Raw genomic sequence first — 17,222 nt, forward strand, 5'->3', positions numbered from 1 at the left:
TTTTTATGGTAAATCCTGACTTTGAAGTTTGGACATGCTTATTGCTCACAATGCTCACATCATTATAAAATTAAATATAAAATAAGACTTATATAAGTATGTATTAAGTATTAATTCTTACAGATTAAATATAAAAATAAGTTTTTTATAAGTTATAATTTGTTAAATAATCGTTCAAATAATTGTGTTTCTTACTTTGAGATAGGTATCTGTTATGCCAAAAGATCATCATATAATAATACATTTATCCAAATATTCGATGATCCATCCGATAAACAAAAAAAAAAATTATTTTCACTGTACAAATATTCATAAATCATATAAATCAACATTGGCATTCAAATAGTAACCTTATTTATTTAATGTTTTGAACAAAATTCCGATAAATGACTAGATTATTAATTATAGTTATGTTTGAATGTGCATTAATAATGTCGAACTAGGGAATTTGATGTAATATTTTTACCGATTGGAAATCGAGTCTTTATATCACTGTTGAATCTCCAAAGGAGTTACATTTAATTGTTTCGATAATTTCTCTAAGCTCAAACAAAAATTTAATGATAACTTGTGATAACTTAGTGAATAAATATTATCAAGTGTAGCCAGTTTAGGTTCAATAAACTGAACACCACTTAATTTTCGTTCAAATTTTTCGTGATTTTCAAATTTTATAAGTATTTATATTCCAGTACAACGACTATCCTACCGCCGAGGTGAGTATGTTTTCATTACTATAATATTTTCTTAGTTCTTATTTTATCTTAAATTCTTAATATTAGATTATATTTAAACTACTCTTATAAAAATAAAAATTATAAGTATAAATTCATTTAGATGTTTTAATAAAATTAAAAATGTTATACCTATTATTAATACCACGCATTATTAATATTAAATTGTAATTATTCGAGAATTGTTTTCTAAACCCTATGACTCAATTTCGCCTTAAAACTTTGTTATAAATTATAATAATACAAGATTAAGATTAACAATGTTATCTTTAATTTTATTAATTTATAATAAAGTTTTAAATTTAAATACAAAAACTTAAAATAAACTCTAAATGTCCATAAAACATTATATTTATTTTAACTAGTATAATGCTATAGGTAGTGAATATTTTTATATTCGAGGTACAAAACCTGAAATGTCTCTAAACATCATGTAACTCGAATTAAAACAAACGCCAATACAGATAATAATTTAATGATGGTTATATAATTATATTGTTGAATTTATTGAAAAACCTTTGGGTAAATGTTATTTCATTATTTAATTAACAATAATATAATTCTGAGTATTCATATTTCACACAATCGACATTTTACGTTAAATTGTAACTTATTACAATGAAGGCAACTTTTTTAAAAATCATTATATTAGTTTTACCATAGAATTTATACTTAACTTAAAATTTTTTTCAAATAAATTTTTTTTGTATTTTTCTATAAAAGTAATGATATTTTGTTAGAGTAATGAAAAATTAAATTTTAACATGATGACATCAACTTGACGTTTTTCTATTGTATAAAACGTTTAATTATATAAAATTATTAAACTTTCATTAAATTCAACATATCTAATACAATGATTTATTTATTTAAATATAAAACATTAAAAGATATAATAAAAATGATTTGTGATAAAAAGTAATTTTTTAAACATATATTTTTAATTAGACTAATATTTGTTTATAGCTAATAATTAATATTGGCAACATATTTGTATTACAATAAGTTACCAATGTCAATTTTACACTTAATCTATACGTAAATTACGGTTTTATTTTATATTTACAAATTGCATTAATATTATGATTAGACAAGAATGTATATAATATTATATTTTATGTCATTTTAATCATAAAAATAATTTTTATGGTTTATATACAAATAAATAATAAATAAATTATTGATGAATTTAAGCTAAATTTAAACAATGTTCGACTTTTTATTTGAACTGACGCAATTTAATGTTTGAATATTTAAAATTACAAATTGTTTACACTAATAATTTGATTGATCCACCCAATAAACGATGAAACCTTAACATATACACCAGGTACGTCTATTCTGCCGCATCCAAAACCCCAGATACCAATCCAGCCAATTCGAAAAATCCGTCGTCTTGACACACAAGAGGACCACCGCCATCTCCCTATAATCATAATTTTAGCATTAGTAAAAAATTATATATTAGTTCTTTAATTTTTTCCTTATTTGTTTACCTAGGTATATTATTATTATTATTAGGTATTAGGACTTGACACTCTTTGTATTTTTAAATTGAGATTTTAACATTTTTAAAAATGCATGACTTAATGCATTAATTAAAATTTGAAATATACTCTTTAAGGTGTTATATAGTATTACATTTACAGTCCTAATTGTTATGTAATATTATAATATACTGTCGGCCGGACCGGTAGCAGTGCAGCTCACCTGACAGGCGTCGTTTCCGGCCTCACCACCGGCGCAAAAGCTACTGGCTGGAAGTATAAATATCTTCTCGGTGACTGCGTTTATCTTGCGGATACACTCTGTGTCGCTGACCACCGGTATCTCGGCCTCTCGAATACGCAACGGTATCGGACCAGCCTCGCCCATATATCCGTATCCTGTGACCGTGCATCGTTTGCCAGCTGCATGACTGACACCCCTTGCCGGAAGGCACACCAGGCACACGCCATCCTTGAGCTCGGCTTGACCGTGGAGCTTGAGCAAGGCGATGTCGTTGTCCAGAGTCTGAGAATTGTGGTTGTGGTGGATGTACGTGGTGGCCACTCGGAGCGTCTGGGCACCCGGACTTCCGTATTTTCTGGTCAAATCGTGATCGCCCACGCGCACGTAAATTGCGTCGCCGGACCTTACAATACTGAAAATCACATAAACGTTACAATCATTATATATTATAGGTTTATGCTGGTGGGGGATGACAAATTTCATAATAGGCGAATAGTTTTAATATCATTAGAAGCATATATCTTTGAAATTAAAACTATAAAATGAAAAACTTTAGTGGATAGTTATACTTATATCCACCTTTCGTTATTCGAGTGATTCCGAAAGAATAACCCGATCCACAGTATAATTTGTATTGCGAACCACTACGTTGAGACTTATAAAACAATAGTGCCAAGAAGAAAACTAATGTAATACGGTTTTATGATTAATAATTTCTGTTCGTAGTTAATCAAATAATATTATAATTTATCAAATTTTTGCAGAATTTTATGGAATTATATTATAATATATTATTTTATGTTATTGAAATAATATAAAACACCGTACACATTATAATACCTACATTTTTGGAGTAATCAGCTAGAAAACATTTCAATTATGTATATATATATATAAATATTAAATATATTTCAGTTGGGCGTAAGAAAATAATATTCACTTGGAAATTGGAATGTTGTTTATAAACACATTATTAATTTATTATAGATCATATTATTACACAATTAAACCAATAATAAACAGTTAGTAATGATACACTAATAATTAAGATAGTAAAAAATAATAATATCTTGGAAATTGGAATGTTGTTTATAAACGAATAACTAATTTATTATAGATCATAATATTATAACACAATTATACTAATAATAAATAGTAAGTAATAATACACTAATAATTGAGATGGTGTAATTTAAATACAATCATAACTTATAACTGTAATATATTTTTTATATGTAATAAGCATCTAGCAAAAAATTGCAATATTGTTATTTAATTTAATTGTAATTGATACTTTTTTTCGCTAACCATATATTAGTTTCCATGTTATTGTACCCTGAACTAGGTAGGAACCGTTATAATTCTCGTGTCAGTATTCTCAGTTACATATTATATAGCATTTTACCGTTATCTATGCCTATATTTTACTACAACTTACTATGCACTTAATAACTTAAAAAAAATAATAATGCATTCAAATGATAATTATAAGTTCATAATTTGAGTTAAAACCGGACTTGGGTATGTAACAATAATAAATATCAAAGTGTTAAGGCAGTGAATGGGTGAAACAATACTTGAAGCCAGAAGAATTAGAAAATGTCTGATGTATTTCATGAAGAAAAGAACATAGTCAAAAGTTCTAATGCCTTATGAACAAACATGTGCAGAGTGTTCCATTTTTATTTGGACTCTTATTGAATTTTATGCCATAATTTACAGTGTAACTAAATGCTTTTTTTATTTTAATATATTTTGTCCATCTCACAATTACATCTGATATATAAGTACAGGTACAAACTCGTATCAAGGCGTGCAGTTATAAGCCAATGATCAAGTCAAATCACTCACTTTGTCACGCAATGCGCAGCGGTCAACACCCACTGAGTGCCGATTAATGCTCCACCGCATAGGTATTGGTTTAAGGAGTTTATCAACGCCACTTGCCAACACCACTCGGCCGCTTCCGCGTCTTCGCCACCAACTACTCTTGACGTCCGCGTCCTAGACGTTCCCTTTACCCCACATACGTACTTGCTATACGTCGACGGTTTGGAAGGTACAGGATTTGACGTGGTCAGCGTGGACACTGTAGGATTTGCCGAGTAATCGACTAAGCAAAAATACGCAACAATTAGTAAGATAATAAATAATAATGCATAACAAGACTTATACTAAAAGTATAGGGACACTTTCATAGAGATGACCGGATGTCTCCGATACTCGTATCATTGAGTACAAATTCATGTATACGTATTATGCATCGTGTATGTTATAAAATTATTTTAATAATATAGTATTTAAATTTGAGAGCTATTATGCTATACTATGTGTTAATAAAATATCATAAACTACACAATTGTGTTTCAAAAATCAATTCTGAGTAGTACTCGCAGTACTCTCGTGAAAGCGTTCAATAATGGACTTGTAAGTAGGTATCAAAATATAAATAATATACCTAACAGTTAATAAAAGGAACGATAAAACTTATTTACGTGTAAATCAACGGAACCTATAGTGTTAAAAGATTTGAAATCCTTCTTATTTAATTTAAAACGATAATATGTTTAATCGACCATATTATTTTATAGTCCAACTACAAATTAGAATCTTCGATTGTCAAATTTAGTATTTAGCAACCGTGTCATTATGTATAGGTGTCCCACTTTGAACTGAAGCCGGTTTGACATGTGCGAGATGTGCCATGTGCCCATGTCCATTATAATAGTCAATTATAAATAATACAAATACATGTACCTAACCATTAGAATAAATTCAATAAAAATTTTTTTGTAAGTTCTTATAATTTGAAGATCGTCAAGACAACATTAATTGTTAATATTTTACAGCTTAAAAAAAGAAAAATGATGCCAGTAAAAACGTAAGTTCAGATATACACGAGAAGTGTAAATATCGTTTTGTATCTAATTTTCAATCTAGAGGGTTGCTCAAAACTTTTTGTAACTTTCATGTTTATTATAAATTATAATGATACATTTTATGTGAACTCATTACTCATACATATGTACTAACCTGGCGACGGAGTGTATACTTGCAACGAACTGGGCACGTGCGGCCTAAACGGCGGTATGGTGTCGTTTCTGTGCGTAAATCCGCCATAGGTTTGCGGCGTAGATTGTGACGGCGAATTGGGCCCTTGGTTGATGACACCGGTCTTCTGTTCGACAACTTCACGGATTTGAGTTTTTGAAGCACAACACTGCGTCCCCGGTTTTCGGCATTTGAACACGTCCGTCATTTCGGCGTTTCCTAAAAACAAACACAAAACCCTTTATGAACTTTTTATTTTTAAATTCAGAAAACTTACAAATTACTTTGTTTTCGCGGATATCTATAATTATTTATGTATAGATAGAGAAAAGGGCATATTATAACAACAACAAACGACTTACTGAAACAAGTGAACGACAAGTAAGGGACAATGCACGATCCCGGGCACTCGGGACGTCCGTCGGGCGGCGCAGGCGGCGTGGCCACCGTCGTGGTGGTCGGCGCGGGTGGCCGGGGCTTGGGCCTTTGCGTCTGGTGCGCCGGCGACGGGGCGGCCGCTTTGGTGTTGTCGCAACACACCGAGCCGCGTTTGCACGTGGACGTGTACGAGACCAACACCGACGGCCGTTCGCAGAAAGCGGCCATCAGGTTGAGCAGACAGAAGCCCGGACACTTGGGCAACGGCGGTCCCGCGGCCGTGGTGGCCGCGGTGGACGGCTTGGTCGACTGTTGTTTGGGCGGCTGGGCGGGACGCGGCGGCGGCGGCGGTGGCGGCGGCTGCTGCTGCTGGCCCGACTGTCCGCCGTCGGCGGGCGCGGTGACGCAACAGCTGCTGTCGTCGCCGGGACAGTAGGCGTCGGCGTCCACGTCATCGCAGAACAGCGCGAACAGCCCGCTGACGCATTCGCCGCGACACTGTTTGCTGCCGGGCGGGGGCGCGGCCGCAGACGCTGAGGTATCCGCGGCCGCCGTCGTCGTCGCCGCCGTCGTGGTGGTGGACGGCGGTGGTGGCGGCCGGTGTGGGGCGTTGTTCAAACTGATCCTGGTCGAGTTCCTGTCCAACACGACCAGATGTTCGGCGCCGGCGAACGCGTCCTTGGACACGCAACACCGCAGACCCGTCTTGCACATTTCCGTCACGTTCAGAACGGCCTCGCAGTAGTCCGCTATCCTTTCGGCCACGCACACTCCCGGACACACGATCCCTTCGAGATGAAATCATACGATAACCATTATACGACGATATTATTATAATGGGCCGCCTGACCTAACCTAATCCGTAATCATTTGTAGCTAAGTTTTTTGTAAAATTTGTTCGTTGTATAAAAATACTTATTGAGTGCTTATTTTTTTTCTTTTAAGACATTCTTATGAAAAACGGTTTTAGATACCGCGAGAAAATAGTTGGACTGATGAAACGCATTATTACGAATAATTTTTTAGTTTTTCGGATCTACACAATGGAAATTTCAAATAAATAATAGGTAGTATGTATACGCAATAATAAATATAAATAACTGTGAAAATAAAAAAATCCTTCTAAAGTCTGTACTATCAAATACTAACAAGTAAAAACAAAATATATCGTAATATATGTACACGTATATTATACGAGTGTACCCAAAATAAATTTACATTGTTCATTTCGCTTAAAATCGTATCGCCGAGTTGTCGATTAGTCTCGTTAGTCATTTCACTTTAAAGCGCGTGTACGTTCCCATGTCAAAAAATGGCCCGTTTACTATTTCAGTTTACCTTCTTACCCGGATTGTCCGCGGACGACGAGTTAACAGCCGGCCTCTGCTGTTGGCTGCTAGAAGAGACCTAAATGAAAAAAATTCAAAACAGTTCATCAGTAATTTTGTTAAAAGTTTAGTTTAGTTTTGTAATAGTGAGATCGGTATAACTGTCTATTTTTCGGGACTCTGGATTTGGATATGTGCTAAGAATGTAGTATGAATACAATATAATCGGGTATTATTCAATGTATTAAAGCCAAAAATATCAATACTTCTAAAGTGAATATTTTTGTTGTTGTAATTAAATGAAAAAACTAGAAATTCAACTGTCGTAAATTTTATTTTTATTTGTACATCGCAATGACGTACCTACTACATGTTATAATATTATACTGGTATTTTATAAAATTTAACAAATTTTATATTGAGAACTGCCCAACTATATTGAAAATTCAAAACGGCACGAACTTAAAACGAACAGAGGGATATCACTCACCGCTTGTGGACGGGCGCTGGACACTGTGGTCGGTGTGGTTTGGTCCACCTTGTTGACGGCGGCCACTGTGCCGTTGGCTGGCAGCGGGGGAGGTTCCACACAGCACCGCATCGTCGGGCTAGGACATTTGACGTTCTCCAACACTTCGTAGCATATGAGTGTGGCCAGCGTGTGTACGCATACGCCCGGACAGTCTTTGCTGTCTGCCGTACTAGTGATAGTGTCCAGTAAACCTGCGTCCAACAAAAATCGTAGTAAATCATAACTTATAATTATAATAATATGTATAGTTAAATTTGTTTCTATTGCCGATAATTGACTACCGTTTGAAAAATTTATTTTATAAATGTAGGCTGAATTATTGATTTCCGTTTAAATTTGTAGTAGGTAGGTATATCCCCCAACTGGTCGAGTTGGCCTTATTGGCCTGCAGGCATACGATTTGCAAACGTGGCGATGGCTGATGCATAAATGTGAAGATATGCGATGAAAATCATAAAGCATATAATGATATGCACTTATATGAAGGCAGTGTATATTTATTGCTTATAGATGTAATTATTAGTATATGTACCTATGACAAAAAAATTTCCAATTTTTCAATTTCGGCCCCATGCATATATTATGTATTTATTATGACAAAGGAAAATTGGGTAGCTTAAATGTATAATCATCCTTATTAGTTGTTAGAAAACTCTAAAAGATGGAGTAATGTGTATCTCTAAAATATTCCACTTTGTCAAGACTGTTAAAGGTATAGTTTCTGCATATAAACAGACTATATGCGAATAAAATTTTATAGTGTGTAATAAAGTAGACACGTATAATATTTTTAAAACTTGTATTGTAGATACGAGCTATTAATTAATTAATTAAAATTTAGAATAATAATTAATAATTATAATTGATCCAATAATAAAAGATAGTTGGATACTAAGTGGTTTATTTTGTCGTAGTAGGAGAAGCATCGTAAGACGCATAAATACATAATAATTACCTATACTATACCTATAATATGAACCTATACGTATACGCGTGAATCGAAATGTCCAAACCAACAGTCAACATCGAATTCAGAGACTTGATTGAGAGTGGGAATTAAATCATAATATTCATAATAACATCATAGCATAGTATACTTTGTATTATAGTTTATTTATACTTTATCGTATAGACAATAGGTAAACGCTCTTAACTACACACTTATACAATATATCAATAATAATCGATATTATAATAATATGATGTTCTTTTTTTGTAATTTTGTTTTTAACAGTATACAATTTTTTAGAAATACATGTTTGGGAGGGAGTGCATTCCTGCTAGCCCCCCCTCACTGGAATCGTCACTGTCAGTAGTGGAAGGTGGCAACAACAATAATACTTATCTGAAATTATCACAATGCTTTTCGTCCATATCAATAACAACAACAATAATAATAATAATAATAAAATATAAGTAGGTATTCGGGTCACACGCCAAAGTATAATATTTTCCCGGTCCATTGTATGCGTGGCGTGTGTATAACGGTCCTGCGCGGATCGCACGTTTCCGTAACGGTATCCATGCGGTGGCGGCGGAGGTAGTGGCGGCAATGGTGATGCAGTGGTGTGTGTGTGTCATAGGAAGTGCCAGCCCATGATCTATACAATTATAGATCTTGGTGCTAGCTCGTGATCTATACACTCATAGGAAAATGCAGGTGTCAGCCGGCCACACTTTATCAGCAGCCGTCGCGGTTTGCCGCAATATTATAATAATAATATGGTTTAGTCTCGGCAACGGCATTCCCGGGGCGCGTCAAACTACTATTATAATATTCCTTACACATACCGTGGTAGTGGTTATATTATAAAATACAGACGATGTAGAGGCAACTCTTCGTATGATAATAATATCATAACTATGCGTAGGAATAGTTAATGTGCGATAACACCGTAGTCTGTAATATAGCGACTGGGTCATAGAGTATATTATACTCTATTGGCCAATGGACTGGGTTTGAAGAGTCAAAAAGTTCGTTTTCAGTTACCACTAAGACTCTGTTTTTTTAGTTAATGCGATTTTGGTTACTATAGTGAGATGTAAACGTAACCCTTGTAATAAATTCGTTTCGTACCGTTCTTACGAGTAATAAAGCGTGTAATAAACTATATTTTGCTTCTTTCCCTGACTGTAATTTTTTATTAACTTTTACGTCGTTTTTTAATTATTTCAACAATAATCTCATGGATTTCTTTAAATGATTGTATTTTATCAATCTGGTTACCTAAAAGTACTACTTTATCTCTAGAAATTGGTAAAATGTTCGTGTTTCACCATTTAAATTATGTTTTTTTTTTCAAAATATTCATAACACTCATAATGATACTGCTTTAACTATTAATGTATATAATAAATATAAAATAATTATAGTTTAAATAAATTAGTTTTAATGAGCTAACCTTATTTGAATATATTATGGAAGTAAATTTGTTTTAATATTAATGATCATAATATAAATTTAAATCTGTTAATGTTGTATTTTTCAAGCTTAAATTAAACCAATGATTTTTTTGGCAATTATTATAAAATATACTTTAGTACGATCTATTTTTCTAAAAAATCCAAGCCTCAGGTAGTGAACATTCTTTGTTGGTACACGCGAAAAAAACGTTAGCGATCGAACGAATATTAATAATTATAATTACAAAATTATAACTATAACACAATAACCACGTGCGTTGTATTAATACGTACTGAAGGTTCTATAACACGGTAATATTTCATATTAATATGTCGATACGTATAACGGCGGGTTTTGTGAATCAAATCGTACTTAGGAGTAACACCTTAAAAACATAACGGAAACGGGTTTCGTTTGAGGAACAGGTTTCAAAATTAACATCTTCATAATTCGAAACACACAAGTATAATATAATATTTTATATTCCTAAAAACTGCCTGGTCACGGAACCAAGTTAAAAACATACACATATGCGCTAGCTTGTATTTATATTTTAATATAAAGTAACGATATTTAATGAGAATTTAGAAGCAATTAATGAATGACTGCAATGACGTGGCGTTGTTCACGTACATATTATATTTTTATTCATCGACGACGACGACATACCGAAATAATAATCATTTTATAAGTAGAATTTTACGAACTTTCCAATATAACAATAGATGCGTACCTCTGACAACAGACGTTCCATCACCACGGCACGATTGATTTTATTATATTTTTCTCGAATTTTACACCCTCTAAAATAAATCAATAATCTATAATATAGGTATAGGTATATATTTAAAGCTATAACGAACTGCCTGTAAGCGTTTTTGAAAAGTCGGTTTCATCTGCTCGGCGACCTCTGCCGATTTATTCATAGTAATAATATGGGATTTGGGGATCGCGATACAATGGTTATTATTTTTTCATACATTCCTTCAAAACGCCCCTATTATAACAGGGCGTACATGCACGCGTTTTACCTCGTTATAGTTATTACAATAACGTAATATATTATTGTATTATTATATTATGGTCATCGCGGTCGGGACGAGGAGTTGTCCTGGACTAGGACAAGACGATTTCGGGCGGTGGCAGCGGAGATTTCGCCGATCGTCTAGCGCGGGTTCAGTAACCGGCAAGGTCGCGTGAGTCCCCGACATCACCACCGCCGCCGCCGTCGGTTCGTCCGTGCAGGCAGGACAACGATAGGTAATAGTAAAATACCGTCGTCATCGCTATATCGTCACTCTGTGCGTGCAATAATATGGGTACGCGTATATATATTAAGTGGGCGTGAAACTATAATATATGACGACGGGACACCGAGACGAGCGTTTCGATCACTGTAACGAGTAATAAATATAGGTATTATATTATTATACGTATAGGTATGTTTGGTGTGCTTATAATATTATATATATATTATATACGACGACGACGAAGACGACGACTTGTACGGCGGCGGCTGATCGGGGTCAAACGCTTTCTTTACAAAACGTCGTACCTATACTCGCGCACGCCGATTGTTTTGCGCCGGCACGCCAGATACCGTTAGACCTACGTCGTCGCAGTGGTCGTCGGTCGCTCGTGTCCTCGTTCCGACAACGATATAATATTATAAATGTTCATATCCTAGTCGTCGTCGTCGTCGTCGTCGTCACTATCATCCGGTCGCTCATACGATAATGATAATGATGTCTGCGATGATGATAATGACGATTATGATATATTATATACATTGTATCGCTATTGTATCCTGCCGGTGCAGATGAAGACGTTTCCGTTTTCTCAAACATTTCACCGTATCTTTCCGGGTTCTTCTATACGCGACGTACGAGTCGAATCAATATAAAACTATTATACGTATATCCATACACAATGATCATCCAAGTTTAAGTGTTATTCGAAAAACTTATGATAGAAATATGAGACCAAAAATATATAGGATGAACAATTTTAAAAACGATAATGTTCTTTTTAGAAATCCTGTTTATATTGATTTTAAATAATTTGAAAAATTGTTTTCAAAAATTTTAACTTGAGTTTTCAAAACAACGAGACTTTTAAATCGATTACTTTATATTATTGTAGCCACGCCACTTGACAATGCAAATCGTTCGTACCTACGTTTTAGTGTCTCCCATTCCCATATATGTTGACTTATTTTTCAACAATTTGAACTTTGATTATCGAGAGTTCAATCGATAATGACGGTGTGATGATCTTATGATATTTATGGACAGATATACACAGATATAGTAAAGTTAAACTTATAAGATTAAAACTACCCTCGCTGAGACGTATTACCATATTTTTGGATTTTTTTAAATTTACTACTGAATAATACATTGAGAAAACGCACACAACTAAGGAATTTTTAAAACAATAATTATCTCATCTATATACGGATCGAGTAATACGATATACAAATGGTAGTTATTGTTGTCTCTAAAGAATTCATAGAAATAAAAATAAGGAATCGATTTTTTAGCATGTTAATAAATATTATCTCGAATAATTATCCTAGTTAATAATTTTTTAAATACCATAATAATATTATGGTAAAATTATGTGTGTAGTGAAGTATATTTGTATGAACTTTTTAAAAATATACACTGCGGGTGTTGAAAAGTGAAAATTACGGACTTAATAGAATCGTTTTTGATTTTTTACAAATCATTCATTATAATATATTACTCATAGTATCACTTGCTGAGTATTTTTTTTAATCCTTATGGCTTATTTAAACAAAGTCGGAAAAAAATATTTAAATTTGTAAATTTTACTGTACGGTATATCATATGGGGAGGGAATAGACCATATTGACACATAATAGTAAAAGTAAAACGCATATAACTGAATATACGTTAGTATCACCTCATATTATTGTCCCGCAGACACTAATATTTGCATAAATAGTAAAACGTGCGACATACCTGAGAAAAAACTACTGGCCAGCGAGTCTGCGTCCTGGCCGCTGACCATCGCCGGTCGCAGAGCGGCCGCGCACAGCAGCAACTGGACGAGAGGCGCCACTAACCCGGATCGGGCCATCGCGTGGCGGTGTGGACGACGGGACGGGCGATCCCTCGGACGAGGGGTGACAGTGGCGGCGGCTAGTGCTGGGGCGACGACGGCTACACCCGGAATACGGACGGACACCCGCGGCGGAGAGCGGTGGCGGCGAGCGACTTCGAACACCTGTCAACGACGTCGTTCACGGGCCGCGTGGTTGCGAATCGGCAGACTTCGGCACGTTGTCATGACGATCGAGTCGGTTCGACCGCGCTTGCAGTGCGGCACCCCGTGCGTCCACGGTCCGAAAACTTATCCCTCGTCGGCCGCAGGTCACACTCGTGCGGGTCGTATGTGTATTATTATATTTTGCTTCCGGTGCGCACCACTTGCTTGAGACGGCTGCACACAGCAAACGTCCGTCGCGCCGGAGGACAGGACGACTGTCGAAACGCGTGTACGACACCGCAAACCGAGTGTAGCGCGCGCGCGGGCGGAAAAGGGTGAAGTGCACTTGTCGGCGTGGATTGAACGAGATGCGACGACGTGATGCGCGCTCGTGACGTCCGTTGCTAGCGGTTCACGCGAAACGTTTGTGACCGTGGCCGCCGCCGTCGCAGCTGGACCGGCCCCCGGTCGGGTCGGAGCGCGGTCCGGTCTTCGTCGTCACCGATCCCCTCTACCAGCTCTTTGACGTCGGCTTCTCCGCGACCGGCGACCGTACATATTATACCGCACTATACCCGAGTAGATAATATAATAATAAGAGAATCTCGTACTTGGTGTATATATAGAAATCTGTGAGTAAACTTCACCCGCACGCATAAAAAATATTATTATATATTCATGCGATAAAAAGAAGATATATGGATGGGCCAAAACACTACAACCGGCAACGAGGGAGATTGTGATCCTTTTTTCGGAAAAGAGCGAGAATATTATGTATATGACATATTAACTGAATTATTATCATCCGCGCTCTTGCAGGGAGGTTTTTCTTTCGATCACGATAATGGTTTTGTTATTATATTCAATCGTGTTGGCTATTATATATATTTTGATTGGGTATCTAATAAGATTTCGTCAAAGTCATTTACACGATCGCGTAGAAAACTGATAAAATACGTACATATTATATAGTTCCCTGAGTGCAGTTTTCAATCATCCTATACATCACAGCGACGTTTGTATCTACGGTTTATTGGCGTATTTTCTCTGATTCAAAATAAGCGTATAGGTAATAACATTAACAATAACAATTTACACAAAATATAAAATATTATACAGGATTATTCAAAACGATTATTTACATGTTGCTTAACACCTGGCCTTTTAGGCCATCCTCCTGTGATGGTTCTCTTCGTCTTATTCCGCGTGTGTACTTATTTTTGGGTTGTGTTGAATAATATACTGCGTAATAACCAACAACGTGTATAAGTGTATAACAGATGTGTTAAAAAGTAATTGCATTACTGTCAATATACTTACAAATATGATGGAATAATTATTGTGCGATGAATTTTACTATCGATTTGACGTTGTTCGTGTAACCAAGGAAAGTCTTTCAGGAGACCTTTTATAAATACTTTAAGCTAAATTTTAAACATATTAATCTTTTATTGTTATTGTACAAATTATTAAAACCTAAAAACTCAAAATGTATAATCAGTTGAAACCAGATAAATCATTTTGCAAAACACTATATTTACATACGAATACTATATCAGACAACATATTCGTGTTCGTGTAGGTCAGGAAAACAGTAGCATTCTAACATTAGTTAAAAAGCACCAAAATCAGTATTAATAATAGTTAATAAATAATATATAATAATATAACATTTTTTTTTTATATATACCTACATTGTTATAATTTCTTTTGTTTAAAAACCAACAATGTTTGTACGAGTATCCTCACATTTGTGATTGATAGTTGATTTATGATAAATATTTTTTGGTATACTTGTACGTAGGTATTATAGATAGTATTTATTATGCTATCCACGTAACTATTCGAGTTTTTTATCAAGTATATTCAAAATTTATTTTTGTAGTTGAATAATTAATATAAATATTATATTATGCGTGTATTTATATGAATCATACGTAAAGAGTTACGTAAAGTGATTTTCCGTATCTGAAGAGAGCGGGATAGAAAGGTTTGCTTCGTCATCTTAATAATCTCGATGTATTTGTATAATATTTTGGTTACAAAAAGCTATAATTTTCAATAATAACTACCTATTATACACATAAATTGCATTCATTATTATTTGTAAATTACGATTCCACCCCATATTGTTATTTTCTCGTGGAGACTTAAACGACCGGCTCAAATATAATAATATCATATAGAGACTACACCGTTTAATTGTAGAACAAAATACGGCAGTTATATAGCTATATATAACTATATTGCACTGTATTGTGCGATTAATTATATTAATATTAACGATTTTTGAACGTTATGTAACGGTATATTTATATAATATATGTATTATGTATAATGTATATAATATTATTGTCACGACTGAAACGACGGAGGTTGCGGAGAGGATTATCACCACGCGAATCGGGCGGAAAGAATGCGCATTCCACCTAGGTTTTATATGTATTATAGCGGGACAACACTATATCGTTTATAATAAATAATAATATATATTATAAGTATGACTATGAAATGTATGATTTTCGAGTGGAACTCAAATTTCGTGATTTCGTCTCACGGTAACTGTCGACAAACTGTATAATACAGTTCTTAATCCATGTTATATATTATTAACCCTTTTTTTTTACAAAATCTTTTTTTCCCAGTCTATCGATCGATAGGCTGCATATTATTTACTTATAAATTATACATAAACTATGCATAAGTACGTCATACTGTATTAATAATATTATAAATTATTATAGTCGTTGAATAGAACGGTGTGGTCCGAGTCTTCGGTCATAGATTTAAACGGTCGGCGAAAGACGACTATGTAATATTATAATACCTATAATACGCTATTACATATATTATAATATATATTATTATTTATTATTACCCGTAGACCACACGCAATACATAATATACTGTCGTCGTTTATTATAAGTCCAATCCGGAAGATGCAAAGCGCAGAAAAATCCCACACATGCACAAGTCCATACTATATATATATAACAAAAATAAATAGAATATACAGAAACCGGTAAATATATGCGTATGTATACATACACATATATATATAATAATAATAATAATATATTAAGACATGATTCGTGTTGTGGTTTTATAACGGGTTCTTCCAACATTTGGACGATTCATTCACGCGGTGTTTGCCCGGGGGCCACCACTCCGAATTCCGGGTCCAACCCGATTCAGGCGTTCCTAAATGGAAGGATAAACCCCGAAAAAAAATCGATATTTGTTTTATCATTATTAAATATGATGGTTGGTATTTTTATTATTACTTATACATATACAAGCAGTCCGAAAGAAAATTTTGCTCGTATAATATCGTGGCGAATAAAGCCAAAAGTGTTTGCGTGATTTAAAAATCTTTTTTTCGAAATCTCTTGGTGAAACATCGGATTGTACCGTTTAAATTATTATAATTATTATTTATTATTGTTAATGGTTTGTGATGTCTGCTTATAAACCGACGACAACATGCGTCTCGTGTCGTAGTATATAAAATAAAATATAGGTATAAAATATCCACCTATATTACGACGATCGAACGTTAAATAGCGTGTTTTCGGTTTTTTGTGCACAAATGAAGAATATATTTAATGAGAAAATAATAAAACACTAGAATGTTAATAAACATTTAAAAAATGATTAGATCTAATATAGATCTCCTTAAAAGCTATGAGTATTGATCAGTGTTCGACAAGAGAAGTCGCTTTACTGTATAGTTAAGGATCACTGTATAATAATAGCGTAATAGACGTACGGATAAAAAAATTAAATTACAAATAGTGATATAAAATGTTCTTAGAAATATAAGTCGGCCT

At 34.3% G+C, this 17,222-nt stretch overlaps 1 protein-coding gene across 1 annotated transcript; it reads right to left on the reverse strand.

Annotated features, from left to right (window-relative positions):
- Positions 1-982: 982 nt before the first annotated feature.
- Positions 983-13,834, reverse strand: LOC114124064 (protein masquerade). Its single transcript, XM_050198640.1, has 8 exons — positions 13,146-13,834; positions 7,713-7,945; positions 7,241-7,301; positions 5,879-6,682; positions 5,499-5,735; positions 4,317-4,578; positions 2,445-2,877; positions 983-2,160 (listed from the first exon to the last, which is right to left on the reverse strand). Exons 1-8 carry the CDS (start codon positions 13,261-13,263, stop codon positions 2,071-2,073), a joined length of 2,238 nt encoding a protein of 745 aa, XP_050054597.1. The 5' UTR covers positions 13,264-13,834; the 3' UTR covers positions 983-2,070.
- Positions 13,835-17,222: the final 3,388 nt, after the last annotated feature.

This window comes from Aphis gossypii, chromosome 1, assembly GCF_020184175.1.
Source record: "Aphis gossypii isolate Hap1 chromosome 1, ASM2018417v2, whole genome shotgun sequence".
Classification (NCBI taxonomy): Eukaryota; Metazoa; Arthropoda; class Insecta; order Hemiptera; family Aphididae; genus Aphis; species Aphis gossypii.